Below are 16891 nucleotides of genomic sequence, written 5' to 3'. Positions count from 1 at the left end.
CCACTACCGAACGTTAGAGATTAGCCACTGACACTCAGATAATTATCCATGTGGAATCTCTTAGCGGGTCTCCAATGTTTTGTTTTATAACAAAACATCCACGTGTTCATTTAAGTGTCACCACACTTTAGCTCGTGAGATCGGCTACTTACTTCACAAGTAAGAAATGTCACACGTGATGGTCTAACTGTATTAATGATATCCGTATCTTGTTACTACTTACGACCATAGTTTATTCAACATCCAATTATATGTAATTTGTATCTCACAATCACAACTCCTTGTAATTAACAGATTACCTAAAAATTGGATTTTCGAATTCTATTATTTAATATTATTTATTACAAAATTAATTTAAATAAATAATAAATCTCGCCAAAATCAAATGCATTAAATATATTAAAAGCGTTTACAACCTAAATTGATTGGATCTAGGGCATAACACTTACAGTGAATTACGGTGGCCGGTGGTGGTGGAAATGGCAAACTCGTGGGGATGTTCGTGGGGGTAGTGGCTAGGGTTGGGTGGGATGATTTCTTTTATATCTTTTGGGTTTTTTTTCTAAGGTTAATAAATTCAAATTACAGTTTTTAATAACTATATTGCATTTTTAATTGTGTGAAGGTTCGTAACTATTACATATTATTACATTTATATTTCAAACATTTTTCATCGCATTTTTTTTATTCTCAAAATTAACATAAATTGTTATTGATTATGATTTCTCTCCAACATATATTTTCTTTTAAATAAAGTAAGAACACTCGTTCGCTTTATTTTTAAGGAAAACAAGATATAACATACAGGACAATGCTAGATGTACAAAATTTGGTTTAAAATTTTTTTTATTTACACTCACAATGAGAAAATGGGACCATATGTTGGATTTTTTTATTTATGCAGGGCCCGAATGCATGTGAGAGGGAGTAAAACTTTTTGTAAACCAAATTTTGTATAAATATCTTTATCCTAACATAAAATGCGTTTAAATATTTGACCTTAATTTTAAAGCCATTAACAATATTTTTAAACGAAACCCATAATTAAGGACAAGATTTTCTGATCAATAAAATGTCAAAAATAAAATATGATGAAAAAAAGTTAAGAATATAAGTGCGATAACTAATAAAGGTTAATGACCTTTAATATAATTAAAATGTGGTGTATTTATTAAAAAAAATTGTGGTGTGAATATAACTATTTTTTCTTAAATTCTTCTTTTTGTAAAAAATTATTCCCATTATTTTATTTCATGTTTGACAAATTTACCATTACAAAATGAAATTGCATTTAGTGACCTTTTGAATATAATTTAAGGTGATTATATTGCCATACAAAAGTTTTTATTTGTTACACCACATTTTAAATACAGTTGAACTCTTTAATCTTTACACATTATAGCAATTATTTCTTTAACTTTTTTTTTTTTGAATTCTTATCTTCAATCTTTCATTAATTACTATGTCTCACCCTCAGTGATGATATATATTAAAATATTTTTGTTTTCATACTTTGAAATGAGGGGAATATGTCTTTTGCACTTTTTATTTATTTATTTTTTGAAGTATGATGGAAAACTTAGTTGTTTCACGTCGTGTTAACGGACTTTTGGATATACAACTGTTATCAAATACAAAATGTGTTAACTAAGATATGAATGACACGAAAAATCATTAAGGACATAAGTATTATAATGAGCAAAGATTAAAAACATTAAATGTAATTAAAATGTGGAGTAATAAATAAAAAATGTGGTGTGAATATAATTACCCTTTTATAATAGACTTTGTGGTGCTATTTACCATTAAGTCCCTGTTTGATTTGATTAGAAAATAATTTTTTTAATGAATACTAATAAAAATTGATTTAATATATGATTAAAATATTAATAGAAGTTCTAAATTTAATAAAATATAATTAAAAATAAATTCTATAAAACTATGGCCAAACAAGGCTAAAAGGCTAAATTTGTCAAACATTGCAAAATATCAAGGAGGACCCCATTTGGTATCTTTTTTTTTTCAAAATTTATTTTTCTCTCTTCTTTTCAATCACACATTCTTCACTAAAATAATATTACACATAAATAAAAAAAATTTCCTTATTTTTCAACTACATATTTTCCATCAATTTACTATTTTAAAATATATTTTTACATAAAAATAGCTCTCGCACGCACTATTATTTGATTTGAATCTAGTAAAAGTGCCGATGCGAATCGAAAAAACGCCCGCCTAACGTGGTCTGTTTCTACCCATACAAATCTCTGTCTAGAACCACCACTTCTCCATTAGGCCACACACAGTAACCGCCTTCTCCTCCTCCTCTCTTCGATCGTACGGATTATTAATACTTACAATAATCCCCATATATCGACACATATCTCTCCCCTCACCCACATGTAGAGAGAGAGAGAGAGAGAGAGAGAGAGAGAGAGAGAGAGAGCTGTAAACTGCTCTTGTTGTGGAGAGATAAAAATGGGAGGGGAGAGTACTTCAATGGGTGCGCTGGTGCCTATAGTGAAGTCCGAACCGGAAAATTCTTCCGGCGAAGCTCCTCCAGCTCAGCCTATGCCTTCGATACCGATGGAGGAGAAGGGGCAGGGGGTAGAAGAGCTGGATAAAGATGTTTTGTGCCCGATATGTATGCAGATCATTAAGGACGCGTTTTTGACGGCGTGTGGGCATAGTTTCTGCTATATGTGCATTGTTACTCATCTTCAGAACAAGAGCGATTGTCCTTGTTGCTCTCACCACCTCACCACCAATCATCTTTACCCTAACTTCCTACTCAACAAGGTTTACTCTTTTATGATTTTTTTCCTCGAATGCTAGGATTTCTCTAATGTAAATTAAATTTTGCTGTTTCGATATTTTTTCGTTTCTTCGGGGCTACATTTGTTATTTAAACCGTGTATTTACATGTTTATTTGTTACCCATTTTTTTCAAAATGCTTTTTTTCTCTCTTCTTTTCTTTTGGACGAACGTTAAAATAATATTTCACTTAAATCAAAAAAAATTCCTTACTTTTTTAACCACACATTTTTCGTCAATTTACTATTCCAAAATACATGACCACCAAACACCTTGGTAGTATGTCAATATTTTACTAGAAATTTAAATTAGGCCCCAGTGGAATCGGAGTACTGCCTCTGCCAATGCTGATAAATTTTCCAGAAAGAGAAAAATGTAAAGTGACTACCAAAGCAGAATCTCATCATAGAGATCCACTTGCAAGTGAAAATATAGATAGTTTTAGAAAGACAACGTTTCTGCTGTTTTGTTTTGATTTCTGCCAATTGTGGCTAACTAGAACTTTGGGAAATGGCCCCATTTTTAGTTTGTTTGACTGGGGTTAATTGAGTACTGTTTAATACTCATGTTCCAGGATGTTGTTGGATGTAAGGAAATTTTTTACTGAACTGGAATTATGAAAGTAAACATAAGAAAAGAAAATAAAGGGAAGAATCATAATTCTCTTCCATGCATGTAATATGAAATTAAAAGTTGTTCCTTGTTCCATAATGTTGTAACAACTGGAGGATATGGTTATCGAAATGCCATTATTGCTAGAAAATATTCGGGGTCGGACTCTTCATTTTTCCTCATAAAGGTGATCCTTACTAATTAATCATTCGTGCTTCGTGCTTGGAAGACAACAACAATCTAAGCTTTGTTCCTAATAGACTTCGGTTTTTCTGCATAAGTCCTTTTTTGTCATTCCATTCCAATCTAAAGCTAACTCTTGTGAAGATGCCAGTGAAATCAAATCTTTTGCAACGGACTTTGCTTTGAAAGAAGAATATTTCACTAGAATAGATGTTATTTTCATAAAAAGTTTCATGTTCAATAAGTGCCAATCTACTGATCTCACAAGCATTGTGATCATAAAGTAACCTGACATGGGAGGTACACGATTCAAAATTTCAATGATTGAAAGATGAGGAAATGTATTTGTCGGAAGAGTAACTAACACCATTAATATTAAAAACTTATCCTAGACATGGTCATGTTACACTGCTATTAAAAACTACGAGTTAAAAAAAATCTATGATCAAACTCTGGTCACATAGTTAGTCATAAGTGAAAACTGAATGATCGCCAGAGGCTCCTTCAGTAAGTTTTTCAGGTGCCATAATGGTAATTGGAATTTATGACATATAGAAAATGGAGGTGCATTTTCCTTATAATTGCTGAGTTAGTGAGTTTCCTAACTTACAATTTTAATGCTTCTGAATATTTCTAGTCTTGTTATGCAAGACTATTTAATCTTCCACTGAGCTTATGGTGATATATGTCCAAATTCTATAGTTATTGATGAAGACATCTGCTCGTCAAATAGCTAAAACTGCCAACCCTCTGGAACAACTTCGCCACACTCTAGAGCAGGTCAGTTTTATGTATGTACTGGAACTGTTTCTTATTTCAATTTTGCCGTTTTTCTGATGAAATTGCCATAATAATTTATTGCTTGTCACCTTGAAAGTATGAAATTTTCAATTTTTCATTCTTGAAACTAGTCTCTTACAATATTTAGGATGCTGTGCATGGTAGAGGTATATGTGCAGGAGGCATGGATTCTTACCTACTGATTTATGGTCTTGAGTACATAATTTTCTAGTAATCCTCATGTTTGCAAAAGTACATTGGTTTTAATGGCTGTTAGCGCTATTGGAGGCAATAGTGTATTATAGGAGGGTTGGTCTCAACAGCTGACCTTCCTAGTTTATAGAATTGTACGTTTTTCACAAAATGTTAATTTCAAAAAGGATCTTCTTGAAATATGATTTTGCCTCCCCCAACCACCAAGTAAGTAAGGAAATATAATACAGCCCCATTAGATATTTATGAAACCTGTGCTGCCACCCAAGCTGTGAGTTATGGATCCACTACTAGTTGGAAGGTGATAGGCTATTCGTAAGAAATGTGGGATTATTTTGCAATTAAATACTTTTTATTGCTAGGTGAAGGGATAGTTTTTGGTATTCAAGTCAATTAGGTAGCAAATTTGTTTCCACGAACCAAAGACTAGTCCATTGGATTATTGTGCAAACTATTGATCTTCCCTAGTTGGCTCAATTCATGTGTATAATTTTTTCCTTTTACTACGTGTGCATTTCATGCCTGATTTCTTGTGTAATATTGTATCTCTAATTTGATATTTAGACAGGGATGTGATGCGTCAGTTAAGCAGCTCGAAAGCCTCATGTCTCTTCTTGCAGAGAAGAAAAGTAAAATGGAACAGGAAGAAGCTGAGACAAATTTACAGATTCTGTTTGACTTTCTGCAATGTCTAAAAAAGAAAAAGCTTGACGAGCTCAATGAGGTCATTGAACTTGATTTTCTTGTTTTCTGGCTTAATCATTACCATTTTCTATGCTAGCTAATGTAACTTTTGTGTTTGGATAAGTAGAATTTCCATAGGACTAACCGAAGTTTGCGAGAACCACATTTAGAAAAGAAGGGAATATGATTCCCCAATCAGCTTAGTGGTAGGCTGTATTTATTAGTTTGCAAAGGTTTGTCTTGCTGGGTCATATACCTTGGCATCATTGAACTTCCAAGGTCCTGTTTTGGAAAATCCAAGAAGAAGAGCATTTCTACTAATCTTGTATTCGTTATGGGGCTAAAAGATATCTGCTATTTTCAGATGTTACAACACATTCCCTGTTTATGTTCAAATTGTTAACTGGCCTATCATAAGTTCATCCTCTCTGTGAAGCCTATTAACCAATTTTTTCTTGACATTTGTTAATAAATAACGAATTTACCCTCAGCTCAAACAAAACCATGGTTTCTTGTCATACTTATTTTAAATTGTGTTTTAAATTGTCATCCAGATTCAAGCTGACCTTCATTACGTTAAAGAAGATATTCATGTAGTGGAAAGGCGTCGAATAGAGCTGTATCGAGCCAGAGACCGATATTCTGCAAAATTGAGAATGCTTGCCGATGACCCTACTTCAAGAAACATGTGGCCATCCTTGATTGATAAACGTAGTGGTGCCACTGTCTCTAGGGCCCCTGGAGCACAGGGGCTTTGTCATATGAGTTCAGGTACATCAAAAATCAGTAAAACTGATGCACAAACACCTGCGAGTCATTTAATCCTGAGAAAGGATGCTTCTGGTGGATCAGATTCTCAAAACATTACTCAATCAAGACTGGCATTGGCAAGAAAGCGGCGGGTTCATGCACAGGTCAGTGCACCTTCAGTACAACTCCGCAATTTACTGTTTGATTTTCAAAAAGACGTATATAGTTGAAATTATACATGTAGAGGAAAGTCATTTTTTATCAACAGAGGCATGCTATAAGTGTTCATTGCCCAAATGCGAGTTTTAAGAATGCATTACAATTCCTGCAAAACATTTGGGCTTATTTTATTCACAAGTTTGACAGACTTCAGTTATGCATGCTGTCTTTCAGGCATACAATTTTTCAGGTCCTACTGTTTGTAGTGTTTTGGATTCATCAGTCCACTTGTTGTAGTTGCTAAGTACTTATATTAACAGTCACCATTGAAAATGTCTATTTGGTTTGGCTCTGTGTTAAAAGTAATTTTATCTTTGTTGACATGTTAACTATAATATGTCATGTTGCAACAGTTGAATGATCTACAAGAATGTTACTTGCAAAAGCGAAGGTATTGGGTGTCACAAGAGCAACAACAAAGGGATTCACATGGTTTGAATAGGGAAAAAAGTTACAGTGCAGGTCTTGAGGATTTTCAGGCTGTTCTATCTACCTTCACGCGATACAGGTAAGTTATTTTATCTCCCAATAGAATTTAGTATCTCTTGTTAAAATGCAACTCACAGAGTAAATCTGTTTGGTTGGTCAATTAGTCGGTTGCGGGTCGTTGCAGAACTTAGGCATGGAGATATTTTTCACTCAGCTAATATTGTATCAAGGTATGTTGAGTTTTCTGAATATTGTGCAGACTTTTTCTCAAATTCCACTCTTCATTAGATTTGATTAAGCAGGCTCTCAACAGAGAGCAGAATTTTGTACCACACTTTTCGGATACTTTAGGTATCGTAATCCAATCATTTGAAGAGCATTAAGGATAACTGAAAGTAGTATATGGATAAGATTGGAACTTCTACTTTTTTAGACATTGCTGATGATGAATGTTAATAAATCACTTATTAAAGCCTATGGAAGTCCTAATGTAGCTAAGATTTCTGTGTTTCATTGATAACTCCTGGGAATAGCGGGTTTGGGCTTATCTACAAATTAAAATTTATGAATTTAATTGTTCTTTTCACCAACCAGTTCTAATCATAAATATGGGGAGACAATATACCTCAGAAAAATAGGGATTTATATTTTTGAGTTTTGGATTTACTTTTGTTCATCTGATTATAGTGGTGTTCTGTGTGCACGATAGCAGCCGCCATCTGAAATCTGAAAAAATTTAGACAAAATGTGCTCTGAGGAGTCTTGAAACCTTGAGGTCTTTCATTTTTCCCCTCTTTTGAATCAAATAATGACTATAATATCTTTCGAATTGTTTCTTATCAGACTTCTCTCAGTCTTGTGGAAGGTTTACCCATATTATGCCTCAATTTTTTTTTCACTGTTGCAGTATAGAATTTGACAGAGATGATGAATTATTTGCTACTGCTGGAGTATCAAGGCGTATCAAGGTTTTTGAGTTCTCATCGGTTAGTATTTGGAAAATGTTTCAAAACTTGAATGAGATGGTGTAGATTGGCATTTTTGGAATGGACCTGTTCATATACATCATTTGACATTTTTATACTGTAGGATGGGACATTTGTTTATAAAATAGGCATGGTTGCTTCAAATTTCATCTAGAATTTTTTGGACTATATACAAAATATGGATGCCAGTTTTTTATTTATTTACAATAAAATTTGGCTTTATACATTCAATTTTCTATGGAAATGAAATTCTTAAATGAGGCTTCAGTTAACTTTTCGGGTGCTAACTTTCTTAGCAAGACATTGTATTATGAACATTATCTTCTGACGATTACATTTTTTGTTTCACAAGAAAAAGGTTACATGATTATTGTTCTCCAGGTGGTTAACGAACCAGCCAACGTGCAATGTCCTGTTGTGGAAATGTCCACACGATCCAAACTCAGCTGTTTAAGTTGGAACAAGTACACAAAAAATCACATAGCCAGTAGTGACTATGAGGGCATAGTAACTGTTTGGGATGTGACTACACGTCAGGTATTATCTAAGGCTGATAATTTGTCTGCTTGTTTTCCCTTGGTCGTGCAAAAATGTGGTCATGCTTAGCTGAACGCGCTCTCAAAATACGAATTTATTTATATCTATTTAGAGTGTGATGGAGTATGAGGAGCATGAAAAACGAGCTTGGAGTGTTGATTTCTCACGTACGGAGCCTTCAATGCTTGTATCTGGGAGTGATGATTGCAAGGTGCTTGAATTTTGATTTAATTATTCTTGAGGTGCATCGTTTGTTTTGTGAAAATATTATCTGTCCTTCAGAAAGCCTCTCCCCCATTTCTAGTGAGCAGTTTACATTTTTCGTGTTTCATTGTGATGATAGTATTTTGAAAGGAAAATTGGAACATTGCCAATAGGACCAAGTGTAATATGTCCAGAACATGTTTATTTTCAAGAATTAAGTGAGGATGACTTATTTTTCGAACTGTATGAAATCCGTTTCTGAACTATTAAAGATTTTCTTTTAAAATGGAACTCATCTTTGTGGAGTAAGTTATCTTGATAAATGAATATATGTCAACCTAATATCAAATGTTCACCAGGTCAAAGTTTGGTGTACAAACCAAGAAGCGAGTGTTCTGAATATTGACATGAAAGCCAATATATGTTCTGTCAAATATAATCCCGGATCTAGTATCAACGTGGCAGTAAGTTCATCATTTATTGTCCTATGAGCTTAGTGAAAATCATTCAGAACATACTAGCAAGATAAATTCTACACCAGAGGTCTAATACTTGTGTATCTTGTAGGTTGGTTCTGCAGATCATCACATTCATTATTATGACTTGAGAAATACTAGCCAGCCGTTGCATATTTTCAGTGGGCATAGGAAAGCTGTTTCTTATGTAAAATTTTTATCAGATAACGAGCTTGCTTCTGCATCTACCGACAGTACATTGCGCCTCTGGGACGTTAAGCAAAATGTGCCGGTAACTGATGATCCTTGCTAGGCTATAATTTTTTAATGTTATTCCTATTTTATTATCAAATATTTTTTCTTCGGTAAGTATAGGAACTGAAGCACGTGAAAGTTCAATCATCTTTTCCCTTAATCCAGTTTGAGCCTCAAAAATTTTGCAATCGAATTAGATAAAAGGATTGAAAAAAACTGAATAAATGCTCTGCTTGTTTAATCTTTTATTTTGTCTCAAGCTCCAATCTGGACTGGGATGGTCTTTTTTCTTGGGGAAGATATGTGGTGGTTGTACAAGTAATATTTAATTCATTGAATCACTCTTTGAGAATGTTGAGGTTCATTTCGCGCTAGTGAATTTCTCCTTCAGGTACGCACATTTAGAGGACATGCGAATGAGAAGAATTTTGTGGGTCTAACAGTAAACAGTGAATATATAGCCTGTGGCAGTGAAACAAATGAAGTGTGTGTCTATCACAAGGTATGTTGATGTTTGACGAAAAAAGTCATTTGACACTTGAAATTAGACCATCTCTCGTAGTGGAATGTGATGTTGAATCGAATTTGGGTATCGTACAGGCTATTTCAAAACCAGCAGCTTGGCATAGATTCAGTTCTGATACTGATGAAGCCGATGAAGATGCCAGTTTATACTTCATTAGTGCTGTTTGTTGGAAAAGTGATAGTCCGACCATGTTAGCAGCAAACAGTCAAGGGACGATTAAAGTCCTTGTACTTGCTCCTTGATCCATAAAACTAAATATTGAAAAGCTGTGAAAATTTTACTTGCATTACTTCTCTCTTTAGCCTGGAATGTCCAGGTTATGGAGTAGCCATTCCTTGTCTCATAATTTGTTGTTATTTTTGAATTTTTTGTATCTGGAATTAGCCGTTGTCGCCAAAAGGATGGGCAGAGTTTTGAAAATAAGAAGGTTATATGTCAGTAGACGAATAAATAGATATTAGTTGTAAATTATACGTGTTTATTCACTTTCATGAATGTTTGAAAGTATATGCTTATTTCCTGTGCATGTAGTGTGCGCTAGATTATGGTAACTTTGTCATCGGATTGTAGATCGGTCCATTAAATGGAGGATGAACAAAAAGAGAAGTAAAAGATATTTTCCTTAATTATCTTCAATTCAATGTAGGACTCACTTTCTTTGACTTTTTTGTGGAAATTACAACACAACAGATGTTTAAAGATGTCAATTTTAAAATTTGGTATTAAGTTTACTTGAGCATGAATCAGGTGTTAGTCAAAATTAAAAATAGTCTCTCATCTTATCTCTCACTCACGTTCTCTCTCGTCGTGCAGCAGCGGTTCTGATGAGCCCCATCTCAAGCGAACCTAGTCAGAAAATCAAGATTCCGACTTGGTTTCAGATGGGCTCGATCCAGATTAAATGACACCCATGTTCTCAATTTGTTAAGACTTGAGATTTGGTATCTGGCTTTGGGTTCTCCACTATAAGCCGGCATGATGATGTCGTCGTCATTGCCACGCCACTATTGCCGCTCACAGCGATAGCAACACTGTGTTGTCATAGGCTGCTGCCATGCTTTTGGTATGTTTCTTCCTTCGATCGGACGCTTTATCGAAGTTTTGACGTTGTTGATTTACTTAGTCTTTGGGTTATTAATTGTGATGGTGATAATGTATGTGATAGCGGTGGTTGTGGTGGAATGTTGATGGTGGGTCAAGGTCAACGAGTGGTGATGGAGGCGATGAGTATATCACAATCGATTGAGTTTCTGTGATCAAATCTATTGAATATATGACCTATCAAATTGCATATATCACAAGTCACAAATTCAAGAGATTTGATCACATGCTATTAGATTATGTCACAAGTCACAGATCTAAGAAATTTGTTCACCGTCATTAGATTTGGTCATGGTCACAAACTCAAGAATTTTGGTCATAGCCTCAAGGATTTGTTTATAGGCCATTAAATCAGGTCATAGGTCACATGTCAAGTGCATAAGTTACTTATTCACTGTCACAAATTCAATTAATCAATTTCGACAATGAAAATTGAAGTTATTTGCTTTAAAAGTATTTTGTAAATTCCATCCGGGTTTTTTTTTTCAATTTTATAAAATCATTTTAAATTATAAATAGCACTGTCGAATCGTGGATAAAGAGAATGATCAATCACAGACAATGCTCAATTAATGTTCTCCAAATGCCGTTATTTCTCCCTCTATCTTTACTATTTGAGTCGGCTATGTTCATGTTTGCTGCTAAAGAAGTTACACAGCAGGTTGGATGCTCGTGGTGGGTGAATGTCGATGACTATAGGAAGGGATGGTGACCAGTGGGTGCGTGATGTGCAGGACGGGTGGTTGCGGGTAACTTAATTTAATTTGATAATATTATTATTTAAAAGTTAAAACAGATTAACATCTGACTTTTGCATTTTAAAACTTAATGTCTAAATTGATTTAATGCATACTTAATACTTGACTTATGATTTTTTTACCTAACTTATCCTTTTTTTCTTTTTTTTTCTTTTTTAATAATCTCAGGAGCTGCTTACTTGAAACCAGATGGGTCAGACCCAACTCTCCTCTTTCTTACTAGATTCAAGGCCCGTTATATCATGTTCAGTTCTACTTTAGGCTAGACCATGACAAAACTATGACCCATTTCCATCCAACCATTCATCGCTATTTCACTATATTTTCAAAGACGTTATTCAATGGTCATTGTTCTTTAATTTTGTTGCTTTGGATCGTTTCAAATATTGACAACTCAATTTCTCATATCATAAAAATCGTTAATTTTTTGAATAGAGGAGACAAGGTCATAGATGGAAAAGATTTACATCGAATATTTACGGAAATTAAAACTTTCGGAGAAAGTTAAAAAGCTTTGTAGTTTATTGAGTTGTTTATTAATTTAATATATCATTTATAATTTTTTATTTTGATTCAATCTAGATATTGCTCAAGTACTATTTATCATTATCCATGTTAATTTATTAATTACAATTTATTTTGATTCTTGATTTACCACAGTAAATCTCAATTTATGAAATAAGTTGGATCACCTATCAAACGTAACTACAAATTACAATCTCTTATAGATAATACTGTTAAAATCCCAATCTCTTGGAGAACATTTAAAGATAATATGTATCATTAGCGATACCGAGTCGCATTATCTTATAGATAATACTTGTGAATATGAAACATATTCGATTGGTAGATGTTACATATTGTACTCATTGTAAAAGTGTTTGAAATTCTTGTACTGCAAATAGGTTTGAGATGATCAATAACACGTATAATATTTTCTCAATTTTCATTGTTATACCTATCTTACATGGTAACAGTGTCACTTCTCTAATAAGAATTTCCTATTAATCCAAAACTTTGTACCTCTATAACCACGACCGATTCTAAATGTTTCTGCTCAAACTCCACTCTTACATACCACCACAAATTACCCTTCCAACTAGCATTGATAAAATATGTAGCTCCGCTCTCTTTCTTTTTCATTTTTAGTTATAGTGGGTGTTTTATAACAATACATTACGGAATGTCAAGCTTTTTCATTTAAGGACTAGACATAGACCTACATCCTAATCTTCTAATATGAATAGTTCGTCCCGTCTAAGACATGAGGTTTAAATGGTGCACCGTCCATTACTAGGTTTTTCGTGCATCACACTTTTTTAGAAGTACTTGTCCTAATACCAAGTTTAAATTCTAAACCCTAGATAATTAAAAATAAAATTTAATTTCACTATTGTAATTTTGGATGACAAGCAGTAGTCAGTCAAAATATCATATACTCAATTTTTAATAGTTATGACTGCAATGTGTGGGATGTTAATATGTTCTTAACAATTTTAATAAATTGCAAAAATTATTGAGTAGATTAAAACTTGAACCCTAGATATAATATTATAAGTGGAAATTACACAATTCCATATATTAAAAATCACAATTCTAAAATAAGATGAGGAGTTTAACATTTCAAAAATCAGAGATTTTATTTTAATTAATATTTTTTAAAATAAAAATTTTATTAAATATATATACTCCATTGTACAAACCCTAATTAATTCCCAATACTCTCTCTCTCTCTCTACATTTCTCTCGATTCTCACCTCTTGACCGTCGACTATCAATAGTGGGGGGAAATTAAGCAATGTCGTCGTCTACAGTAATGACTCTCTACCGGCAGCGCTCTAACTCTCCCGATTTTTGGTACGCAATAGTGTTGTGTTGCAGTTTGTGTTGCTATTAGTGGTGTGGAGGTGCCTGTCGAGGTCGTGGCTGCTTGGTGTTGGCGCTGGTGGGCAGGCTCTCAACAGAGAGCAGAATTTTGTACCACACTTTTCGGATACTTTAGGTATCGTAATCCAATCATTTGAAGAGCATTAAGGATAACTGAAAGTAGTATATGGATAAGATTGGAACTTCTACTTTTTTAGACATTGCTGATGATGAATGTTAATAAATCACTTATTAAAGCCTATGGAAGTCCTAATGTAGCTAAGATTTCTGTGTTTCATTGATAACTCCTGGGAATAGCGGGTTTGGGCTTATCTACAAATTAAAATTTATGAATTTAATTGTTCCTTTCACCAACCAGTTCTAATCATAAATATGGGGAGACAATATACCTCAGAAAAATAGGGATTTATATTTTTGAGTTTTGGATTTACTTTTGTTCATCTGATTATAGTGGTGTTCTGTGTGCACGATAGCAGCCGCCATCTGAAATCTGAAAAAATTTAGACAAAATGTGCTCTGAGGAGTCTTGAAACCTTGAGGTCTTTCATTTTTCCCCTCTTTTGAATCAAATAATGACTATAATATCTTTCGAATTGTTTCTTATCAGACTTCTCTCAGTCTTGTGGAAGGTTTACCCATATTATGCCTCAATTTTTTTTTCACTGTTGCAGTATAGAATTTGACAGAGATGATGAATTATTTGCTACTGCTGGAGTATCAAGGCGTATCAAGGTTTTTGAGTTCTCATCGGTTAGTATTTGGAAAATGTTTCAAAACTTGAATGAGATGGTGTAGATTGGCATTTTTGGAATGGACCTGTTCATATACATCATTTGACATTTTTATACTGTAGGATGGGACATTTGTTTATAAAATAGGCATGGTTGCTTCAAATTTCATCTAGAATTTTTTGGACTATATACAAAATATGGATGCCAGTTTTTTATTTATTTACAATAAAATTTGGCTTTATACATTCAATTTTCTATGGAAATGAAATTCTTAAATGAGGCTTCAGTTAACTTTTCGGGTGCTAACTTTCTTAGCAAGACATTGTATTATGAACATTATCTTCTGACGATTACATTTTTTGTTTCACAAGAAAAAGGTTACATGATTATTGTTCTCCAGGTGGTTAACGAACCAGCCAACGTGCAATGTCCTGTTGTGGAAATGTCCACACGATCCAAACTCAGCTGTTTAAGTTGGAACAAGTACACAAAAAATCACATAGCCAGTAGTGACTATGAGGGCATAGTAACTGTTTGGGATGTGACTACACGTCAGGTATTATCTAAGGCTGATAATTTGTCTGCTTGTTTTCCCTTTGTCGTGCAAAAATGTGGTCATGCTTAGCTGAACGCGCTCTCAAAATACGAATTTATTTATATCTATTTAGAGTGTGATGGAGTATGAGGAGCATGAAAAACGAGCTTGGAGTGTTGATTTCTCACGTACGGAGCCTTCAATGCTTGTATCTGGGAGTGATGATTGCAAGGTGCTTGAATTTTGATTTAATTATTCTTGAGGTGCATCGTTTGTTTTGTGAAAATATTATCTGTCCTTCAGAAAGCCTCTCCCCCATTTCTAGTGAGCAGTTTACATTTTTCGTGTTTCATTGTGATGATAGTATTTTGAAAGGAAAATTGGAACATTGCCAATAGGACCAAGTGTAATATGTCCAGAACATGTTTATTTTCAAGAATTAAGTGAGGATGACTTATTTTTCGAACTGTATGAAATCCGTTTCTGAACTATTAAAGATTTTCTTTTAAAATGGAACTCATCTTTGTGGAGTAAGTTATCTTGATAAATGAATATATGTCAACCTAATATCAAATGTTCACCAGGTCAAAGTTTGGTGTACAAACCAAGAAGCGAGTGTTCTGAATATTGACATGAAAGCCAATATATGTTCTGTCAAATATAATCCCGGATCTAGTATCAACGTGGCAGTAAGTTCATCATTTATTGTCCTATGAGCTTAGTGAAAATCATTCAGAACATACTAGCAAGATAAATTCTACACCAGAGGTCTAATACTTGTGTATCTTGTAGGTTGGTTCTGCAGATCATCACATTCATTATTATGACTTGAGAAATACTAGCCAGCCGTTGCATATTTTCAGTGGGCATAGGAAAGCTGTTTCTTATGTAAAATTTTTATCAGATAACGAGCTTGCTTCTGCATCTACCGACAGTACATTGCGCCTCTGGGACGTTAAGCAAAATGTGCCGGTAACTGATGATCCTTGCTAGGCTATAATTTTTTAATGTTATTCCTATTTTATTATCAAATATTTTTTCTTCGGTAAGTATAGGAACTGAAGCACGTGAAAGTTCAATCATCTTTTCCCTTAATCCAGTTTGAGCCTCAAAAATTTTGCAATCGAATTAGATAAAAGGATTGAAAAAAACTGAATAAATGCTCTGCTTGTTTAATCTTTTATTTTGTCTCAAGCTCCAATCTGGACTGGGATGGTCTTTTTTCTTGGGGAAGATATGTGGTGGTTGTACAAGTAATATTTAATTCATTGAATCACTCTTTGAGAATGTTGAGGTTCATTTCGCGCTAGTGAATTTCTCCTTCAGGTACGCACATTTAGAGGACATGCGAATGAGAAGAATTTTGTGGGTCTAACAGTAAACAGTGAATATATAGCCTGTGGCAGTGAAACAAATGAAGTGTGTGTCTATCACAAGGTATGTTGATGTTTGACGAAAAAAGTCATTTGACACTTGAAATTAGACCATCTCTCGTAGTGGAATGTGATGTTGAATCGAATTTGGGTATCGTACAGGCTATTTCAAAACCAGCAGCTTGGCATAGATTCAGTTCTGATACTGATGAAGCCGATGAAGATGCCAGTTTATACTTCATTAGTGCTGTTTGTTGGAAAAGTGATAGTCCGACCATGTTAGCAGCAAACAGTCAAGGGACGATTAAAGTCCTTGTACTTGCTCCTTGATCCATAAAACTAAATATTGAAAAGCTGTGAAAATTTTACTTGCATTACTTCTCTCTTTAGCCTGGAATGTCCAGGTTATGGAGTAGCCATTCCTTGTCTCATAATTTGTTGTTATTTTTGAATTTTTTGTATCTGGAATTAGCCGTTGTCGCCAAAAGGATGGGCAGAGTTTTGAAAATAAGAAGGTTATATGTCAGTAGACGAATAAATAGATATTAGTTGTAAATTATACGTGTTTATTCACTTTCATGAATGTTTGAAAGTATATGCTTATTTCCTGTGCATGTAGTGTGCGCTAGATTATGGTAACTTTGTCATCGGATTGTAGATCGGTCCATTAAATGGAGGATGAACAAAAAGAGAAGTAAAAGATATTTTCCTTAATTATCTTCAATTCAATGTAGGACTCACTTTCTTTGACTTTTTTGTGGAAATTACAACACAACAGATGTTTAAAGATGTCAATTTTAAAATTTGGTATTAAGTTTACTTGAGCATGAATCAGGTGTTAGTCAAAATTAAAAATAG

The 16891-nt window shown here is 33.9% G+C and overlaps 2 protein-coding genes across 5 annotated transcripts; both read left to right on the top strand.

Moving 5' to 3' along the window:
- The first annotated feature begins 2237 nt into the window (after window positions 1–2237).
- Window positions 2238–10168, top strand: LOC111395928 (E3 ubiquitin-protein ligase COP1-like). Of its 3 annotated transcripts, XM_023022159.1 has the most exons (14): window positions 2238–2799; window positions 4313–4390; window positions 5172–5327; window positions 5842–6058; window positions 6140–6201; window positions 6610–6764; window positions 6850–6915; window positions 7593–7671; window positions 8053–8208; window positions 8321–8419; window positions 8772–8876; window positions 8980–9159; window positions 9514–9624; window positions 9723–10168. In XM_023022159.1, the coding sequence occupies exons 1-14, from the start codon at window positions 2479–2481 to the stop codon at window positions 9888–9890; spliced, it is 1953 nt and encodes a 650-aa protein (XP_022877927.1). In that variant the 5' UTR covers window positions 2238–2478; the 3' UTR covers window positions 9891–10168. The 3 variants fall into 3 exon arrangements, with proteins under 3 accessions (XP_022877927.1, XP_022877926.1, XP_022877925.1); XM_023022158.1 differs by having other exon boundaries at window positions 4313–4386; window positions 5168–5327; window positions 5842–6201; XM_023022157.1 differs by having other exon boundaries at window positions 2239–2799; window positions 5842–6201.
- A 3294-nt stretch (window positions 10169–13462) lies between these two features.
- On the top strand, window positions 13463–16641 carry LOC111395929 (E3 ubiquitin-protein ligase COP1-like). 2 transcript variants are annotated; one of them, XM_023022161.1, is made up of 8 exons: window positions 13465–13933; window positions 14066–14144; window positions 14526–14681; window positions 14794–14892; window positions 15245–15349; window positions 15453–15632; window positions 15987–16097; window positions 16196–16641. In XM_023022161.1, exons 3-8 carry the CDS (start codon window positions 14568–14570, stop codon window positions 16361–16363), a joined length of 777 nt encoding a protein of 258 aa, XP_022877929.1. In that variant the 5' UTR covers window positions 13465–13933; window positions 14066–14144; window positions 14526–14567; the 3' UTR covers window positions 16364–16641. The 2 variants fall into 2 exon arrangements, with proteins under 2 accessions (XP_022877928.1, XP_022877929.1); XM_023022160.1 differs by having other exon boundaries at window positions 13463–14144.
- Window positions 16642–16891: the final 250 nt, after the last annotated feature.

Source organism: Olea europaea, chromosome 6 (genome assembly GCF_002742605.1).
Source record: "Olea europaea var. sylvestris chromosome 6, O_europaea_v1, whole genome shotgun sequence".
NCBI lineage: Eukaryota > Viridiplantae > Streptophyta > Magnoliopsida > Lamiales > Oleaceae > Olea > Olea europaea.
Note: the sequence above shows the minus strand (reverse complement) of the source record. Positions and strands in the feature narration are given on the sequence as shown.